The 21,380-nt window shown below is 43.5% G+C and overlaps 1 protein-coding gene across 1 annotated transcript; it reads left to right on the top strand.

Moving 5' to 3' along the window:
* Nucleotides 1-215: 215 nt before the first annotated feature.
* On the top strand, nucleotides 216-788 carry LOC145050673 (uncharacterized). Its single transcript, XM_078998886.1, has one exon. The coding sequence runs from the start codon at nucleotides 216-218 to the stop codon at nucleotides 786-788; it is 573 nt and encodes a 190-aa protein (XP_078855012.1).
* Nucleotides 789-21,380: the final 20,592 nt, after the last annotated feature.

The raw sequence follows: 21,380 nt of genomic DNA, 5'->3' as shown, positions 1-21,380 counted from the left end.
TACTATCGATCCTTACTAAGGACAAAGTTGTCGGTCCATACTACATGGACTAGATGTGGAATCTAAAGATGATGATTCCCTATCAGAATGAAGAATATGTTCTCAGTACTCCAATTCCAAAAATCAACAAATAAACTGCCACTCATGAGGAATTTGTTGATTATGATAAACATATGGATGATGCCACCAAGGTCTCTTGCACTATGATTGCAACTATGACACTTAAGCTCCAAAAGACTTATGAGGATTACATGCCATATGAACTTAGCATGACCTTATCTCAAATGTTCCACAAGAAAGTGATACAAGATCTTTATAAAGTGGCCAAGTCCCTAATGGCCTTCAAACTGAAAGAATGGGAACTTGTGTGCACTCATATACATAAAATGCAAGGGGATGTAGAAAAATTGGAAAAGCTTAATGTGAACTTTGAAAAGGATCCTGCCATTGACATGGTCCTTAACTCTTTGTGCAGTAGTTATGATCATTTCATATTGACCTATCATTTGAAAAATACAGAGACCATATTAATTAAGCTTCACAATCTGTTGAAAATAGCTGAGGCAGGAATGAAGATGTCTCATTCCAACAGTTCTGCAAGTACGCCTATCATGGCTATTCAACAAAGCAAAGGGAAAAAGAGAAAGGCCCTTACCCAATCCAAATGGAAAGGGAAGGTCCATCGTGGAGAGCCTAGAGGAACAAAAACAAAGCCTAACTTCAACACTCCTCCTGTTGTTGATCCAAACAAAGTCGTGTGCTTTCATTGTGGCCAAAAGGGACATTAGAGAAGAAGCTGCCCCAAGTACTTGCAGGAAGTGAAAGATGCTTAGGCCAAAGTGGTTGGATCTTCTTCAAGTACGTGTTCTTTTCATATCAATAATACTAGTGTTTCAAATTCTTAGGTTCTTGATATAGGATTTGGTTTACATATTTGTTCTGATATGAAGGGACTAAAGGAAAGTGAAGAGGTCAAGCATGGGAAGCTGAGTCTAATGATAGGGAACAAACAAAGATCGACTGTTACCAAGATTGGGACTTATTAGCCTTTATTTGAGAATATTAGGGTTGATTTGGATAATTGTTTCTACTAGCCAGAAATAGCTAGAAACATAATTTATTTTCATGCTTTTTTTAGACAAGGATATCATTATGTCTTTGATAATAATGATGGTACTTTTTTAGTTTATTTTAATGGTGCATTTATTTTCAAAGCTTATCTTGTGATGGTGTTCACGAAAGTATTGTTTTTGTGAAGGAATTAGGCAACAATGTGTATAACATTGGTTGTTTTAATAGTTTAGACAAGTCATGCGTATGTCATTATCGTCTTGGGCACATCAACAAGAAACGCATCGCCTAACTCCAAAAGGATGGATTGTTGGAATCGTATACCCAAAAATCAGACGATTAATGTGAGTCCTATTTGTTGGGCAAGATGACTAAGTCATGTTTCACTAGTTCATATGAAAGAGATGAAGATGTGTTGGCCCTAATCCATACGGATGTGTGTGGACCATTCAGATCTACCACAAAGTATGCAAATCGCTACTACATCACGTTTACGGACAATTATAGAAGATATGGGTACAATTACTTAATCAAACATAAATCAAAAACTTTTGAAAGGTTCAAAGAGTATAAGAACGAAATAGAGAGCCAACTGGGAAAAAAGGATAAAGATGCTACGATCTGATAGAGGTGGTGAGTATCTTATTATCGTGTTTAACGACTATCTAAAGGAATGTGGCATTGTTTTAATGACTATCTAAAGGAATGTGGAATTGTTTCACAATTGAGACCTCCTAGGACACCACAACTAAATGGTGTAGATGAGAGGCATAATCGGACCTTATTTGATATGGTTCATTCCATGATGAGTTGAGCTTCACTTCTAATATCTTTTTTGGGGTATTCCATAGAAACAACCGCTAATATCCTAAATCTTATTCCAACTATGAAAGCTGCTAAGACACCTCATGAAATGTGGAAATGGAAACCTCCCTCACTAGCATATATCAAGGTGAGTTTCTTGTTAGGTGAGATAATTGTTTTAAAAACCCAGTGACAATGTGATTTTTGTAGCTTAAAAAGGAGTCTTTCATGAAAGAGAGATCATCTGCAAAGAGGGCAGTTGGAGCAGAACTAATCTAGAAGAGATTCAAGATTCATATGATGAAGTAAGTTTTGAAGATACTGGCTCTCAACATGAGAATGAAACTATTGTGCCCATTGACAATTCGTTGGCTCTTTGTCAGTCTAGTAGGGTTAGCATGATGCCTTCGTTCTATGGTTTCCATATCTTCATATGGTGATAGATTTATTAGTGATGAAACACTAATAAATTTGGATGAGCCAACTAACCACAAGGAAGCAATGGGAGGACCTGAAGCTGCTAAATGGAAAGAGGCAATGGACAGAGAGATCAAATCCATGTATGATAACCAAATGTGGACTTTGGTTGATCATGCACCTGGTTGAAAGACAGTGGGGTGGAAATGGATCTTTAAGAAAAAGACCAACATTGATCGTAATGTACAAAATTATAAATCAAGGCTAGTTGCAAAAGGCTTTACTTAAACCCAAGGGATTGACTATGATGATACTTTTTCACATGTTGCCAAGATTAAGTCAATTAGGGTAATGCTTGCCATAACTGCTCACTATTATTATGAGGTATGACAAATGGATGTGAAAACTTCTTTCCTTAATGGGAAATTGGATGAGGATGCACGCATGGATCAACCAGAGGGTTTTGTACATGCAAAATTCCCTAACTAGGTGTGCAAGCTTGAGAAGTCCATCTATAGACAAAAACAAGCATCTAGTAGATGGAATCATTGCTTCCATGAAAAGGTCAAAGAGTTTCGATTTTCTAGGAGTGCAGATGAATCTTGCGTATATGTCAAAGCTAGTGGGAGCATTGTAACTTTTCTAGTTCTATATGTAGATGACATACTCCTAATAGGAAACAATATTCCAACCTTTCAATAAGGGAAGTTTTGGCTTGGGAAATATTTTGCTAAAGGATCTAGGAGATGCTACATATATTCTTTGTATAATAATATACATTAATAGGCAGGAATGGTTACTAGGATTAAGTCAGAGTACGTACTTGGATAAAATATTGAAAAGATTCAATATGAAAAATTCCAAGAAGGGAGACTTACCCATGCATCATACTTGTAAGTTGAGCAAGTCTCAATGCCCGAGTAGTTATAAGGAGATAGATACTATAAGTCGGATTCCATATGCTTTGGCTATAATATCTATCATGTATGTTATGACATGTATTCGACCTGATGTTGCTTATGCTTTGAGCATGGTTAGTAGATCGAAATCTTGGTTTAGCTCATTGGACGTAAATGAAGAATATTCTTAAGTATTTACTAAAAACGAAAGATATGATCTTATTTTTGGCAGCAATGATGAACTTAAGGTAAGTAGATATAGTGATGCAAGTTTTCAAACATATCGACATAATAGTTATTCTTAATCTGGTTAGATTTTCATATTAAATGGTGGATCGGTAACTTGGAAATTGCCAAACAACAAACGGTCGTTGACTCTACTTGTGAATCAGATTACAACGCAGCAAGTGAGGCGGCTAAGGAGGCTAAGTGGTTAAAAAAATTTATTGGAAATCTTGTAGTTGTTCCATCAATCCAAGAACCAATGGAGATTTTCTTCGACAGTAAAGGTCCAGTAGCTTTGAAAATAGAACCTAAAGATCATGGTCGATCTAGGTACATCAAGAGGAAATATCACTACATTAGACATAAGGTTGAAAAAGGTGCACTGATGGTGAATCGTGTTTCATCAGAAGATAATCATACTTATCCTCGAACAAAGGGTTCGGGGAAGGTCAATGACATTGTAACATCCCGGAATATCAAGAGTAAAGTTGAAGGGCTAAAAGAGTACATTTGGAAGGGGAACTCGGCGACTCCATGAGGGGACTCGGAGAGTAGGGTCGCGACTTTGGTCGCGTGTTAAGTGGCCGACTCGACGAGTCAGCGGATGGACTCGACGAGTAGGAGCTGAGTGGAGAAAACCCTAAATCCGGAGGATGAGACCTATATAAAGAACATTATACCCTCTCCCCAGCCTCTTTACCCTCTGTTGAAGTCCAAATAGCCCTAAGACGTGATTGTGACGGATTAGAGTGCAATTAGAGCTTGGAGAAGTGGTTGTTGAAGAAATCTTGAAGGAGAAGAGACTTGGATCAAAGGGCTTTGCAAGGATCTGGATTAATCTTCTCTTGGAGATTCCTTTTGAGGTATTATTTCATTGTTTAAGCTGCTATTATCTAGATTTATCATTTTTGGAGGTGTTAGAGATCATATCCATTGGTGTATTGGATTTTAGAGGTTACATCTGAGGTTGCTACCTCAGATTTGGAATGGAGAAGGGTTAGAATGCATAAAAGTCCCTGTTTTTGAGTGATTGAAGGAGCTATCTTGTCCCAAACCCAAACCCTAGAGTGAAAATGCCTAGATTTCCTTGGATTCACGTAAATTTTGCCACTTTACGTGATGGATGGCCTTAGGAAGGGTAGATCTATGGTTTGGATCATCTGCATGGCTTGGAAAGCCTCTGTATGGATTCAGATCCGGTGGTACTCGGCGAGTCACATGGGTGGACTCGGCGAGTTGCTTGAAGATAGGCTGGAACTCGACGACTTGGAAGAACAACTCGGCGAGTTGGAAGAACAACTCGGCAAGTAGGTTGAAGATAGTCGTAGACTCGGCGAGTCTGTTCTTGGACTCGGCGAGTCTGGTCGAGGGGTCTAAGTATCTTTTAGTAGAGCTGTGACTCGGTGAGTTGTGTGCGAGTGGACTCAGAGTTGCTGAACTCGGCGAGTCTCGGGGTGACTCGGCGAGTTGAGTCGCGGATTGGGGAAGTTCTGTGTATGGGGACTCGACAAGTCATCGGGTTGACTTGGCGAGTAGAGTCAGTCAGGGGTTGACTTTGACCTTGTCTTTGACCAAGGGTTGACCAGTTGATTTCCAGGGGCATTTTGGTAATTATTGAATATTGTTTTAAGTTCAGTGTATTGGTGGTTGGCGAGTGGTGGAGATCCTATCAGTAGTCGGAGCAGCTTGAGTTATCCGTTCAGCCGACAGTTTCGAGGTGAGTTATCCTCACTATATCAACAGGCTCTAAGGCACCAAGGCCGGCCCTTTATCGGATTGAGATCCGGGTATTTGTTGTATATTATTGCTTTGATATGTTGCATCCTGGTAGCTAGGATGGTATATGTTAGAGACCTGGTTGAGATCAGTATCCTGAGATGTAGGGTGATGCTATGCTAGTGATCGGTTAGGTCGGTATCCTGGTTAGGATGATGATATGTTATGTGATCTGTTTGATCGGTTTGTTGACTGTGAATTGTTATATGATTGTATGTTTATGTGCACATGGTTGTTTGGACTGGAGTTGGGTTGAGGCGGGTCCTGCTTTGTGCTGTAGGCCAAGATACCCAGGGCGGACCGGTTGTCCCGAAGGCCCAGCGAGCGGTCTGGATAGGCTGTAGGCCCCAAGAGGGCGGACCAGACGTGCCGAGGCTCGGAGAGTGGACCAGGCCAACTGAAGGCCCGACGCGGGTGGACCAGTCTTACTGTAGACTCAGAGAGTGGACCGGGTGGATTGAAGGCCCGGTGCGGGCGGACCAATCACACTGTAGACTCGATGTATATGGCTAGACTCGGAGGGTGGACCAGGTGGACTGTTGGCCGGTGCGGCGGACCAGTCACACAGTAGACCCGAAGTGCATGGATGTTCTGTGATCGGATATGTTATGGCTGGTTATGCGTATATGGTATATGTTATGGCGGACCAGTCACTAAGCTTTCGGGCTTACAGTTGTGGTTTAATGTTTTTCAGGTTCTTCACGAGACCGTGGCAAGGCGAAGGCGTGATCGTACCGCTCCTCATGTTTTGTCGTGATGTGATTCTGGGAATACTTTAGATAAATTGTATTGAAAACCTTTTTGTAATAACTTTAATTGAATCAGGTTGTTTTTGAAAAAAATTAAATTGGTTGGAATTTTTCGGTCGTTACAAGTTTGGTATCAGAGCCTTGGTTTGAGTGAATTGGAGGACCACTTGTGTGACTCCAGTCTCAAATCGAGCAGAGTTTTCAAAAGAGAATTTAAAATGGTTTTCAAAATGAGTAAAGGAGGACACGGAGGTACGATCAGTCGGAGCCAGTAAGTAACCCCAAAATACCATACATGATATTTGTTTTTGATCTTTGATAGAACAACATGTTAGTGCTAGGCTAGGGATCTTCAGGATTTCATGATAATGCTGCCTGATTTGTGATGCCTGTAGCCTAGGGTTTCCTTGTGGGAGATTTCCAGTGTTCCTCTAGTGGTGAGGGTTGAGCGCTTGTTATATATGTTTTCACTAGGGTGTTGTGGTAGTACTTCATACAAATATGGGTAGGTGTGGAAGGTAGTATGGGCCCGTACTACTGAAAGCACAAGACCCATACGCGTATCAGGGAAACCATGACCTCTAGGGTTGGACTGAGAGTTGGTTCCCGGGATAGTGGGAAGAATTTGAGATTTTGTGGTGTTTTTCAGTATGGAGATTCCGAGGCATGCTGGAAGTGGATCTGGGTCAGGATCGGGAGTAGGAGAGCGAGTTCCGGGCGGATCAATACCACCCGAGGTTATTGGTCAGATGAGCACATGCGAGTTGGATGCGAGGATTCGTGAGATCCTACGTGATGAGATTGTTGCGTTGTTCCGGGCTGAGTTGTTGGAACTGTTTGGGTCGATCAAGACCGCCATGGTTGAGTATTTTGATGAGCGCTATGTAGCTCTCACAGAGACGGCTGTCGCGGCGGCTACATCGGCTGTAGCAGCGGAAGGGGGAGGAGCTGGTCGGGGTTTTCAGTATCGGGACTTCGATAATACGAAGCCTCCCACCTTCGATGGAGTTCAGGACCCAATTGTTGCTATGAGGTGGTTATCGGACGTGGAGGGGTGTCTCTTCACATGTTCATGCCCTGCTGATCAGAGGTTGAGGTGTGCTCTGAACCTGTTGAGGCTAAGGGCGAAGGATTGGTGGATATTGACCACGGGGTCATATTTGGATGCGCAGAGGGCTGCGGTTTCATGGGATCAGTTTAGAGAGATGTTCAGCACTCGTTATGTTCTGCAGGTTGAGAGAGAGAGAGAGAGAGAGAGAGAGAGAGAGATTGGCTAAGGAGTTCTTGGAGCTGAAGCAGGTTTCGGAGTCAATGACTGAGATCACCAGGATGTTCACAGAGAGGGCGATGTTCTACCCTGAGTTCGCTTCGGAGCAGCCTTAGATGTCTCGATATCTGAGCATGCTCAAGAAGGATATCAGGCAGTTTGTGTCTACACAGAGGTGCGAGACTTTGTTGGAGTTGCAGGAGGCCGCCAGGCGGCGCGAGTTAGAGATTGAGTTACAGTTGCGTGAGCTGAGGCAGGCTCTGGTGCAGTCGCAGCCGGCGCCGAAACGGTCCAAAACCGTTGATTCTAGGATGGGAGATCTGATTAGCCACACTTGTGGGAAGTGTAGGAGGAGTCACACCGGAGTTTGTAGGTCTGGTGGTGCATGACGCAAGTGCGGAAAGGAGGGGCACTATGCGAGGGATTGTCGGAATTCAGCGTCGGTTCGGGATTTGAGGATTCGTTATCATTGTCATCAGGTTGGACATTTGAGGGTCAACTGTCCACAGCTCGCTGCAGGACCGGTGCAGGCTCCAGCACCGGCCACTTTGAGGATCACAGGTGGAGGTCAGGGTGGAGCGGAGCCCCCAAGGGCTCAAGGTCATGATTTTCAACTTACAGCGGAGGAGGTCAGAGCAGTGTCGGATGCAGTTGCGGGTATGTTTCTTTCTTGATGTCTTGATTATCTTGTGATTATTGTGGATATTGTTTATCTGCTAGTCTCATTGTGTGGTTTTCGGTGTGGTGTTCGTTGTTCTTTGAGAATTATGGTATGGTTGTGGTTTAGTGATGGGAATTTTGTCGGTTATCTTTCATGAGGGGTTGTTAGTGGAAACCTGGCATTGGCCTGAAGGCCGGGTAGCATCTGCTTTCTGAGGAGTGGTTAGCTGCAGATTGAGTTTCTTTCGAGCGGGATGATCAGTGTGGAAATGTGATTTTTGTGAAGGTTGTTAGTGCTAGTGGGAATCGGTCCACGTGTAAGTGTTGGTTTTGTGCAGGGTTGTTTTGGGAGGTCGGTGATAGCAACCGGTGGTTGATAATCAGTGCTATAAGTGGGGGAGAATTGGAAAATTCTCCGGAAGATCGATGAGCATGTGAGGTTGCTTAGCTGTTTGGGATTCAGCAGTGATCTGTCAGCCCAGAGTGTAGGCTGGTATGAGTAAGTGTCGGGCATGCGGGGCGGGATACAGACCTAGGGCATTTGATTTTGGAGGGCCTGGGATCAGGCCGGGATTGATTATGTGTAATGGAGATAGAGTTCGGAACCCCTATAGGGCTAGAACAATATGCGTGGGAGGATTTCTCGGAGAGATAGCTCGGAATGATGAATGCTAGTTGAGCGGTCCGGATAGACTGAAGGCCGGTAGGCGTACCAGTCAGGCCGAAGGCTCGGAGGACGGTCCAGCCAGACTGAAGGCACTGAGAGCGGTCCAGATTGGCTGAAGGTTCTGAGAGTGGTCCAGATTGGCTGAAGGCCTGTTAAGGCGGTCCAGTCATGCTGAAGAGTCTGCAGGTGTTGTTCGATCGGTTCGAGGAATGGATTGAATATGTTGTGATGTGTTAGCATTAGAAGGTTTGGCCCGGGGTTTTGATCTTGATTAGTGGAGATGGTGCATGGACTCAAGGGTCCTTGCGAGCAGATTCAGAGCATGTGTGTTGCATGGATAGCGGTTATGCTATCAAGGAGTGGTGTAGCGTTGGGCGAGCACCATGGCACTTGTCGTAGTAACCAGGCGGCCAAGTGGATTTCCTTGGTAAGGGAAAGAGAAGGGAATGTAACTCCGAGAGGGAGTGCAAATTCACGGAAGTGAAAGCAGCAGCGCAGAGTTATGTTTGGAGTAATCCAAGTATGGTTATTGAGCAGCGTGTATGCGGCAGTGGAATGGAATCACATCCGGATTGGATGTCTGCTGAGATCACGGAAGGAATTCCGAGGGTGTAGAGCCAAGAGGCTCGGAAGGGATGCAGGGATGGAGTCTTGGATTCCCAGTTTGATTTTGATCCAGGAATGGAGTATGTAGTGGTAAATCATCCTGGGGGATGTTTGGAGTTGTCGTCAGTGTGATGGGTTTTCCCAACCCGAGGGTCCTAGAGCTAGTTCAGCATGTGTATGTGATTGCAAGAGGAGAACTCATGGGAGTTGCTCTGAAGAATGTGTCTTTCTGTCAGCGGAATGGATAGAGTTGGACTCGGATCGGGAATCCGGTGGTGTATGGTTATTTTTAGCTCATATGGGTCGAGTGATGGTTGCGATTTGGAGCAGTGTTGCATCATGGGTAGTACTCAGTGGTTAAGTGTGGTTATCAGAGAGTAAAGCCAGTGGCCAGCTTGAGGCGGTGGTCAGTACACCGCAAGAAAGGAGTGATGGGATTAAAACAACTTTTAATCTATGAAGATCGATTAGATCTTGAACAAGTATATGAATATAAAACAGTAAGAATGCAATAATAAGAACAAAACAGCTTGAATCAAACGTGTCGAATGATTAAATAAAATCCTCAGAAGAGCTCGATTAAGAACATCAACTGTAGAGGATTAGAAGATTACAAGAACGATTAAAGAAAAATCTTGTACTCTGGATGAATCGCTATGTCGATAATCTCTAAAACGTTAACCTAATATGCATGCAAGCATTAACTTATATACAATACATAAAAGGCTCTCGGTTGGACAGGCCCAAACCGGAGAGTACAAGGCTAAACTAACGAGCCCAAAAGACGCAATAACAAAACAATCTTCAGCCCAACAATCTCCCCCTTTGCGTCAATTTGGAGCGAGACCTTCACTTGTGACTTGGGCCGGCAGCTGAAGCTGGTACCTTCTTCTTCACGGTGTTAAACAGACACTTGGTTATGGAGAGGATGGTCTGTCTAAACCGGATGTACCAATTGATCATATCGTTGAAGTACTTGATGTCATCAGCTGAATTCTCCTTACACTGCTTGATGATTGATAAGACGTGTTCCAAGCAAGTTGTGGTGTAAAGGTGCTTGTCAGCTAAAGCGAAGAGACATTTTTGTCCTTCGGCTCTAGTGAACATCACTGAGTTTCGCCTCGGATCGATCTTGCCCATTTGCATTTGATTTAGATCACTGGCCGATCCCACAGGTGCGACTTTCGGTTTCTTTTTAAACACTGTGGCAACCTCCTGATCCATTAGGGCAACCTCCATGATGTAGCAAGCCAACATCCTTTTGACATGGTCTATGATGGGACCATATTCAGATTCATCTGTCAGAAGGATATGGTACAAGACTATCCAGTCATGAGGATTCAGATTCGGCAGATCCGCCAGGGTGATAATGTGAGCAGTTCTTGCAGATCCACGAATAAGCTTGAACTTAACGTTTGTGAATCTCCCCACGGCATAAGGCTTCAGCACCCGAACATTAACAATCTTCTGGGCGCTCCAGGTGAGGTATTGAGGACGAGCGGCCTCCAGATAGAAGTCAATGAGCTCCCTGTCAAGCTCATCGTTCGGATGCGGGACTTCAAAAATGTTAGAGAAGGCGTGGAAGATGAACGCCTTTCGAGTCAGCGGCATATCAAACTGCGAATCGATGGAGTTGTTGCAGTCAAATGATATAACCGGCTCGAGCCATAATATGCTTGGAGTCTCTATGGCCTCTTTTATCATACAATCCTTGGTCCAGGCAGGGAAGAGCAACTTTCGGCTCTCAAGGAGATCGCGGGCTTCTTTTTGCTTTCGTTCGGCTTCTTCCGCCTCACGCGCCACACGACTGACATCGTCTTCAGCATTGCGACTGTTCTTTCTTTTTATCATGTCAGCAATGGTCTCCTTGTCTTCATCTTCATCTTCATCTTCATCTTCATCTCCTCCCTCAGCTATATTTTTGCCCTTGTTCTTCACACTCGAACCCGAGGCATGACCAGTTGGGGGTGGTTCGGTTGTGTGAGTAGCTTTGGAGGAAGGAGGTGGTTTCGATCCTTTCTTCTCATCTCCCCCTTGTTTCGGGATGGACACGAAACTCGGTAGGCCTTCAATTTTGCTTAAAAGGTCCATGGCCGGAGAGAGTTTTTCAGCGAGGGTACGCCTCACTGAGTGGTTTAGGATGGGGTTGTGTGCTTCCAGGATGTTTGATAGAGCTGCGTGGACATCCGAAACACACGTCTTTATGACCTCCCTTTTGGATCGAAGAGCTTCCAATTGTTGCTGGGAGTTGGAAAGCTGCGTGCTCTTGACCTTAAGGGCGGTTGTCTTGCTCGCCAAGACGTCCATCAGAGAATTCTCTGCCGCAAGATCCTCTTGTAACTTTGCCAGGCGGGCATCGATGGAGGCACGAAGTGCCGAGTTGTCGTCGCTAATATGTTGTCTGAGAGTAGCGAACGAAGACAGCTCCGTCGAGACAAAATTGGCCAATTGTTGAACAACTGGTTCCAGAGTTGTCTTGGTGGCGTCGGCGCTCTCCTGCAAGGACTTCAGCAGGACGGATGCGTCGTTGAATAGTTTATCGACTTTTTCGCTCGCAGCCTCACAGGCTCGGGTGGATGCGTCGATAGCAGCAGTTGCTGAGGCCACGGAATCATGTTGAGCCCTGGAGAAGGCGTCAACGATCTTCTGAAGGGCAGCTTCAGACAAAGATGACTGCTGGTTGGAAGAGGAGGCGAGAAGTTGATCAACCTTCTCGTTAAGCTCGCGGAGATGCTTCTTTGTTACAGGAGCATCATCCTCCTCATCACTCTGAACTTGAAACGGACTATAGTAGACCGAATCGAAGTTCATGTGATCACCACCAAGGTACTGATCGTCGCCATCGGATGCGTCTTCTGGAGATTGAGGTGGTGGTGAAGCTGGGGGTGTTATGGGTTTGGTTGGTTCAGGTTGAGTGGGTGGGGGGTTAGTTTCGGGTGGTGGTTGTGTATGGGTAGGGTCGGTTGTATGTGTTTGAGTTTGTGGTGGTTCGGTTACTAGAGGGGTTTCGGTAACTGGTGGTGTTTCGGTTGATGTGGTGAATATGGGTGGAGGTATAGGGAAAGAGGTTGGGGGAATGGTGGGGTTTATGGTGGGAATGGAAATAGGAATTGTTGGTGGAGGTGAAGGAACTGGGGATTGATGAAGTTCCATCTCTGGGGTTGGGGACCAAGGTGGTGTGTTGCCTCGTTGAGGAGATTCGTCTCCTTGTGATCCTTCAGAGTTCGAACTCCCACCCTTAGATTCGCTGGAAGAGGAGGGAATAACTAGCTTTCGCTTCTGTTGAGTCTTCCTCCTTTTCGGCTGTGGGGATGAAGCAGCCTTCGGTTGTTTTCGCTTCTTGGGAGAAGGTCCCTTTGGAGCTTTGGACACTTGCTTCCCCTTCTCTGCCTTTTTGCCCCTGGCCACCGGTTTGTCGGCATCATGAATCGATCGCAGCATGTCCGGTGTCAGTTCCCTTGGACCAGTTGGCCTAAACTCCTTGATCGTCCTGATCAGTCTGCTATCGGCGGGCACATCGGCATACATCGACTCCGGGATAGAGCCAATGAATGAAATTTTTGATGCATCGGATATGATGATCTTCTTGGTATGGAACGTACCAATAGAAGACATCGATGCACCATCGGCAGTTGGAACATTAAACTTGTCCATGGCCCATCTTGTTATCAAGATCCAGAACCGGGCCAACGACACCTCAGAGTGTCGGGATGAGGAAGAGAGGCTCTGAATCAGCTGTTGCCATAGGACAAACCCATAGTCCAGGTTTATCCCGTTGTACACCCCATACATTATCGAAAGGAAAAGACGACTTGCACCGTCAGATCCTGAGCTCCTCTCTGACAGTCCCTTGAAGAGAACTATAAATAAACCATTCCACTGGGGCGGTAGGCAGGACTTCTTAAACTTGGCGACAGAGGTGAGAACCTCTGTGTAGCCCATGTTGTAAAACATGCTGTACAACATCCCAACCGGAATCGTCTCCGGGTGAACTCGCGATGGGTCAGCAGCAAACCCTAACATAGTGCAGAAACGGGGGCGAGAAATCGAGGTCTTGTGTTCTGCCACTTCAAAGAATACCCGGTCGACGGCCTTGTCGTAGTAAGCCGTCGCATAGACCTGAGATAAGGCCACCATTGGCACCGTTTCAATTATTGACAGTGCAGGAGCAAGCTGGGAGTACTTGAGGCATTCTATGACCGACGACATGTAGGAATCATACGCCAGTGGGTTCAGATCAATGACTAGGCATTGTTGGGGTCGGATGGGAAGAATCTGAGAAGTTGCATGAACTGAAGAAGATTCAGCCATTGTTGCAGGTTTGGAGAAGAAGATGAACGGGAGAGTGTTTGGGAGTATTTTTGCTTTGGGAATTATGGAGGCAGTAAAGAGGTAAAAGGTGGTGTTGATGGCTTTTTATAGTGGGTGATAGGAGAGAGAAAAATCGTTTCAAATCTCATATGGAAATACGAAGCGGGTTTTTTTTTGAGTGACTGATTGGTGACAGTTGGGGCGTGCGATGATCACGTAGGAGAGAGAGTGTCAGATTCCTAGGATTACGCCGCCCAATAAGCGCCGGTTCAGAGAGAGGAACCGTTTCCATTTCCACACGCGCCTTTAATGTCAGAGTGATGACGCTTCAATATCGCACACGCGTCCTTAAGTGTCAGAAAAAGCGCGGCCGTTTCAAATTCACGCGCCCTCCTTTTTACCGTCGTTTGAATTTTTATCCTTTGAACTCTCGCCGCGTCAGCAACCTTTCGTCTTATCCCTTTTAAACGACATTGTAGAATAAATGAACCACGTGGATAGTTTCTGACCACAACTTCATTATTAACCATCCAGTAATAATCCAGCCTGTAAAATAATTAGTAACGGAATTTTGGAAAATCTAGGATTTTCGTGCAAAGAGTGTAAAAGAAAAAGAAATAAAGCAACTCTTTTTAGGATATTCTGTGATGTCAATAATGACACGAAACTGATGATCCCGGGCACGAATCTCTTCCTTCAAGGTCAAGAGAGACCTCAAAGTGTTAGTGTGGAATCCCGTTGAATTACGATCAAACATTTATTAATAAATGTTGAAAGGCTTCTTTTAATAAGGCTAATTAAGGGTGGTTTCGCTTTGCTTCATCAATTCTATTCTTGATATAAGAAAGAAAGTGAACAAAGTACTTGTGAGACCGGTGTAGTCTGTTGAACAAGTAGGTTGGAGTTGATTTTGTTTTGGCTTGGATTAATATGAAATCTCAGATAAAAATTTAAAATTGGATCCCTTGGGAAGAAATGTTATGGTGTGTAACAATTTCATGGGAATCACGCAAAAGAAAAATTGAGATTTCATGAGGGTACATTCGTCAATTCATTGGTGAAAACTCGATCATATTAATTGGTCACCGTCAATTCGTTGGTGTTGAATTTTGGGTTTCACTCAACTCGTAGTGGCACGAAACTAAGATCATAAACACAGATGTTGTGTAACCATAAACCTCAGTGGTAGTTTCTGAGAATCTCAAGGGTTACGTTGATGAAACGAATGAAATGTAGAAGTGTAATGGGGATGGTGTAAGAAAACATAGTACCTCTGCTGCGAACATAAGGACCAAGCAGGAAACTCTTAACTCATGTGAGAAAAGAGTGAGGTAGCTCACGATTAGAATAAATGTGTTAGCCTTATTGGGAAGACAAGGTTTATGTATACCAGGTCATGAAGGCTATTATTCAAAATCTTATGAGGCTTGGGACACATACAGCAGCATGCTTCTAGGGACACTTAAGTAAGTCATCAAATATATCCCCATAAACGAATGAGCACACACAAAAAAAATTAAAATATTTTTGGAGTTTTTGAAATTTTTTTTTTTTTAAAAAAAAATTAAAATAAAAACAAAAATAAAAAAATAAGACTTAAAAAAAATTATAAAAGAGTTAAAAGAAAAAAAATACGATTTAAAAAAAACTTTGGAAAAAATTGAAAAACCGAACCCGAACGTTCAGTTGGTTTCGGTTGGGAAAAAGTTGAAAAACCGAACCCGAGCGTTCGGTTGGTTTCGGTTCAGGAAAATTTTGAAAAACCGAACCCGAACCTTCGGTTGGTTTCGGTTCAGGAAAATTTTGAAAAACCGAACCCAAACCTTCGGTTGGTTTCGGTTCAACAAAATTTTGGAAAACCGAACTCGAACCTTTTGTAGGTTTCGGTTTTGGAAAATTTTAAGAAACCAAGGAATTTAGACATGCAATTAAAAAAAACTTTTACATAAAGAAAAACAAATTTTGTACAAAAAATATACAACTCAGAAAAACTACCTTTGAAGTAATGAGCGAGTCAGATGTGTGAACCGAACCCGAACGTTCGGTTGGTTTCGCTTCTTACGTTTGAGGTTGAGAGGTAGTGTGAGGTACTGACTCTGATTCCATCATACCTAGCCCTTGCAATATTTTATTGAATGATGCTTCAGGAAGAGCTTTGGTAAAGACGTCAGCCAGTTGATCAGTGGTAATTACGAAGTGAACTTCGACATTTCCATCTTCCACATGATCTTTGATAAAGTGATACCTCAGTGCTATGTGTTTGGTTTTAGAGTGTTGAACTGGGTTATGACAGATCCTAATTGCACTTTCAGAGTCACAATATAGTGGGATCTTCTTCATATTGAGTCCATAGTCTCGAAGTTGACTTTGGATCCAAATCACTTGTGATGTGCAGGATGCAGCGGCAATGTATTCCGCTTCGGCAGTAGACAGCGACACACACGTTTGTTTCTTGGATTGCCAGCTGACCAACTTCCCGTCAAGAAATTGACAGCCACCAGTTGTGCTTTTACGGTCGAGTCCACATCCTCCAAGGTCAGCATCAGAATAGGCTTGAACGAAGAAGCCTGAGTTGGATGGATACCATAGACCTAAGGAGGTGTTTCGCTTAAGATAGCGTAGGATGTTCTTCACTGCCAGCATGTGAGGTTCGCGTGGGTTAGCCTGAAATCGAGCACAATAACACACAGAAAACATGATATCAGGCCTGCTAGCAGTTAGATACATCAGTGAGCCTATCATTTGACGATAGAGCGTGATATCGACAGCCGGTTTGTCTAGTGAAGGGGTAAGCTTGGTGCCGAATGCCATTGGGACTTTGACTTTTGAGTCTCCCATCATGCCAAACTTCGCTAGGAGAGTCTTCGTGTAAGCTTCCTGATTGATAAAGATGCCTTCGGGTCCCTGTCTTATATTTAAACCAAGGAAAAAGTTAATAGGACCCATTAAGCTCATTTCAAACTTAGTCTCCATCAACTTTCTGAATTCAGCAGTTAAGCTGGGATTCGTGGAGCCAAAGATGATGTCATCGACATAAATTTGAACTATCATAAGGTGGTTACCTTCCTTTTTGCGAAAGAAGGTTGGGTCAACCGAACCTTGTTTGAATTTGGACATCTTTAAAAATTTTGTAAGCGTTTCATACCAGGCTCTCGGAGCTTGTTTGAGGCCGTACACAGCTTTATCCAGAATATAGCAATGATTTGGATACTTTTCGTTCACGAACCCAGGAGGTTGCTCCACATACACAGTTTCTTCGAGTTCTCCATTGAGAAATGCACATTTGACGTCCATTTGGAAAACCTCAAAGTTTTTGTGAGCAGCATAGGCCAGAAATATTCTAACAGATTCTAGCCTAGCTACTGGAGCGAACGTCTCTTCGTAATCTATTCCTTCCTCCTGACAGTATCCCTTGACCACCAGACGAGCCTTGTTCCTTATGACATTACCTTCCTTGTCCATTTTGTTCCTAAAAACCCATTTGAGACCAACAACCGAAGCATCTGCAGGAGTTGGAATGAGGCGCCAGACCTTGTTCCTTTCAAACTCGTTCAGTTCGTCTTGCATTGCTTGAACCCAATCAGAGTGATCGAGGGCAGTATTTACTGTCTTCGGTTCAACTTTTGATACGAATGAATTAAACATACAAAACTCAACCTTTGAAAATAAGGATGTCTGTTTTGCCTTCAGTTGAGATCGAGTTAGAACCTTTTCAGATACATCACCAACTACTTGAGAGATAGGATGATCTCTGGTCCATTTGGTAAGAGGAGGGTAATTCGGATCGATGGTTGGATCCAGTTCAGCGTTGATCATTTCTTCTGGCTCAGATTGGCTATCGTAATCAAGCGTCATATCATCATGCTCCCCCTCAATTGATGAGTCTTGAGAAACATAAGGTTCAGGGGTTTCTTGTGGTGCTGGACTTTCAGACGTTGAAGCACCTTCGTTTGGAGGGGCATCTTCGGTTGGAGAGGCACCTTCGGTTGGTGAAGGACCTTCGGTTGAAGTTGTAGAGTCTGGCTCCCCCTGGACTTGTGAGCTTGGCTCCCCCTCGACATGAGAACTTGGCTCCCCCTCGACTGAAGCATTGTTGGATGGAGATTCATCAGTGGGCGATTCTCCTTCATGCATTCTTCTTGCAGCATCTTCGACAATCTGCTTCATATGATCAACTTTGTTGTCAGCTGCACCTGCTTCTGAGAGAGAAGATTTTTCCGGTTCGTCAAAGAGTTCCAGAAATTTCTCGTATAAATTGGCGATTGAGACTGTGACTTGGCCAGTTTGAGGAAAGATTTCCCCGGCAGTGTCTTCTATGGCCTGTAGCTTCTTGACATAGCTATCGTCAAAGGTCACATAGTATGTCTCTTCAATCCTTCTTGAACGTTTGTTTAGGACCCTATACGCCTTGGATGTGAGTGAATAACCCAGAAAGATTCCCTCGTCGGCTTTGACATCAAACTTGTTGCGGTGTTCTTTAGAGTTAAAGATGAAACACCTTGAGCCAAACACATGGAAAAATTTCACATTGGGTTTTCTGTTGTTTATTATCTCATATGGTGTGAGCGTGAATCGCTTATTGAGATAGGACCTGTTCTGTGTAAAACAAGCAGCAGAAATAGCGTCAGCCCAAAAATAAAGAGGTAAGGAAGCGAAACTTAGCATAGTTCGGCCAGCTTCACACAAGGATCGGTTTCGTCTTTCGACTATTCCGTTCTGTTGTGGTGTGTAGGGAGCTGAGAAATTATGACTAATTCCCTTTTCTGTAAGAAACTCTTCAAACTCCCTGTTCTTGAATTCAAGACCATTGTCGCTCCTGATGTTGCGAACGACCTTCTTGAGCTGGACTTCTATTTGCTTGATAAACACTTTCAGCTTTTGAGTCGCTTCAGATTTGAGCTTTAGAAAGAACACCCATGTAAATCGTGAAAAGTCATCAACGATAACAAGAATATACTTGCTACCACCGATGCTTTCGATAGATGAAGGACCACACAAATCGATATGAAGCAATTCGAGTGGTTCAACAACTTTTGTGTTGATTACAGATGGGTGACTTTGACGACTCTGCTTTCCCATTTCGCATGCAGCACACAAATGCTCTCTGTCGAACTTGAGCAATGGAAGACCCCTAACATGACCTCCAGTGACAAGTCGGATGATATCTTTGAAATTGAGATGAGAGAGTCTTCTGTGCCACAACCAGCTTTCGTCGGATTGAGCTTTTGATAACAGGCATATGGCTGGGTTTCCTTTGATGGGTTTCATGTTCAGAGGAAACATTTCACCCTTTCGCTCTGACTTTAGAATCACTTTGTTTGTCTTTTTCTCTATGATTTCAGAACCTTCATCATCGAATGAGACTTTGAGACCTGTACCTCCAACAAGCTGAGATACACTGATGAGGTTGTGTTGGAGTCCTTCCACATAAGCCACCTTCCTTATAGTGAAGTCTCTATTTGTTATCATCCCATATCCCTTTATGGTGCCGAAAGAGTTATTTCCAAACTTGAAGTTGCCACCATTAGCAAAAGATCTGTATTCCCTGAGCTCCTCTTTCCTCCCTGTCATGTGACGCGAGCAGCCACTATCGATGTACCATTCTTCGTCAAACTGCTCGTCACTTATAACCTGCAAAAATTAAGCAGATTTAGGAACCCAAAGTTTCTTGGGTCCATGTGAGCTTTTCATGGGAACGGGAATAGTAAGAGAGATGTCAACTAGATATGTTTGTTTTATTAGAGTTGTTTCATCTTTCTTTTTAATGGTAAAGACTTTTATTTTGTTAGGATTGGGTGTGTTCGTTTTGGACTCTGGTTTGACCTTCTGCTTTCCCTTTTGTTCAGCTGATAAATGAGGTTTTTGAGAACAAGCAGAATTAGCTTTAGAGCAAGATAGAGATGAATTGGTGGAAGTAGAAGAATTAGAAGAACGAGAAGAATTAGAATGAGAGGATTTGGATAGAGAGGACTTCCTGGCTGGTGACTCTAGGGGACCCTTTTGCTTTTGATCATTAGTGGGACTGACCTTAGAGTCTTGTTCTCTTTTGACTTCAAAACCGAACCTCTACGTTCGGTTGGAGTTGTTCTTGGAACCGAACCTTTGGTTTCGGTTGAAGTCCTTTTCAGAACCGAACCTTTGCCTTCGGTTGGTATCTTTTTGTGAACCGAACCTTGGCTTTCGGTTGTTGGAACTTTCAGGCTTTCTTACAGGATTGTTTTCATGCTTCAGATTCTTGTCTTGGTGTGAGTAGTATGCATTCTGGGAGTGCCAGAATTGTTTCCTTTCAGAAAGGTTTTTCCTGTATCTTTGGTTCCTTTCTATCTTCTTATCCCTCATCTGCTTAGGTTGATGATGAACGTTCGTTTTCGTTTTTGTTGTCTCCTTGGCTGGTTCCTTTTGAACTTCAGGAGTTTTACTTTGAGCCGAGGGAGCAGAGGGAATATCCGAAGAAGATCCAGTTTGCACTGAGGGAGTGGAAGGAATATCTGAAGAAGTTCCACTTTGAGCTGCTGGAGTAGAGGGAATGTCTTCTTTTGCTGAACGATGATCCTCCTGAGGAATATCTTTCGTACCACTGGTACTTGGCTCATTGAAATTATCCGGCTTGTTCAATGGTTCAGGGATGTATCTTCCTTTGCTCATCCAGGAGGTTCTTTCAGACAAGCCAACGGTTTTGTTTGCATTATCAATTGGAGCTTCCCAGAAGTACTCATCACAGCCATCAGCATTGTCTTCGTTAACAATAGCTGTGAGTTCAGCTGTTTGATGTTCCGTTACTCCAGTCACCTTGTATACTTGATTCGGAGTGGTCCTGACCTTTTGATACACAACAACTTTTTCTACTAATTTCGGGGACTTTTGTTGGGACAATCTAGCGAACTCCACAGAATTTTCAGAAATAAGATTTTTGTGGTTTTCAGTTTCGCTTTTAACAAATTCTGAGCAGTCAACCGTATCCTCTACAGAAATTTCACTCATGTTTTCGTCCTCGTTACGCTCATATGCATTTTCAACATCGATTTTGTTTTCTGAGCTTACGTTGGCGTTTAGAGAGTCAAATTTTTGCATGGTTTCGGTTCTCAGTTTAAGTCTGTCATTTTCGTCCAAAAGGTTTTTGAGCATGTCCTTGTGGTCTTTGGATTTAATGAAGGACTCAATTTTGTCCAGTCCATACATATAGGTTGGGTTGACATCATCAGACGATATCACACTCTCACAATTGTAGGCTTCGGCATCGATTTCATCCTCCTTAAACTCTAGGAAGGGCAAAATCATGCGATGGATCTTTTGGCCTATCTCACAATCCAAGTGAAGTTGAGTAATATTGGAATATAAACGTTTAGCAATTAAACAAAAAACATTTTGTTGTTTTAACAATTTTAAATTGTCTCTCTGCAAATAAATGTTTTCGTCTTTAACTTTAACTAATTCCGACTCTTTTAACTCAATCCACATTCGCCGCTCCTCACTCTTCGACGCCGCCCTGCTTAATTGATCAGTCAGGTTAGAATTGGTGACTCGAGTTTGAGTTAAGCTACTATCTAAATGAGAAATTCTTGTATTAACATTTTTTAGTTCTTTCTCATATGAGGATGGTGGTACTTTAGATGAAATAAAAACAGATTGTACCTTCTTTATCAGTTCATCGAGCTCATTGAACTGTTGGCTGAGTGGTTTGGCCGTAAAGCACATATCCTCCTGTACCTTCGGTCCATCGCTTCCTCCATCGGTGTTGTATCCCCTCATTTGAGATACGTCAGTCACCATGAAGCATTTTCCTCCACTGCTTTCCTCTTTAGCCACATATGCCTTTCCATGGGTAGGCTTCCTCACTTCTTCGTCTTCTGAGTCAGTAGACCAAACTTCTGTGCTACCGAACTCATCATCATTAACCGAACCCTGCACAATAAGAGCATTAATAGAAG

Source organism: Lactuca serriola, chromosome 5 (genome assembly GCF_051521515.1).
Source record: "Lactuca serriola cultivar US96UC23 chromosome 5, Lser_US96UC23_V15, whole genome shotgun sequence".
In the NCBI taxonomy this organism is placed as follows: domain Eukaryota; kingdom Viridiplantae; phylum Streptophyta; class Magnoliopsida; order Asterales; family Asteraceae; genus Lactuca; species Lactuca serriola.
The sequence above is the reverse complement of the archived record's forward strand: the minus strand, read 5'-3'. Positions and strand labels throughout refer to the sequence as shown.

Coding starts and splice junctions, on each gene's coding strand:
- LOC145050673 (XM_078998886.1), top strand. CDS start 216: ATGACACTTAAGCTCCAAAAGACTTATGAGGATTACATGCCATATGAA.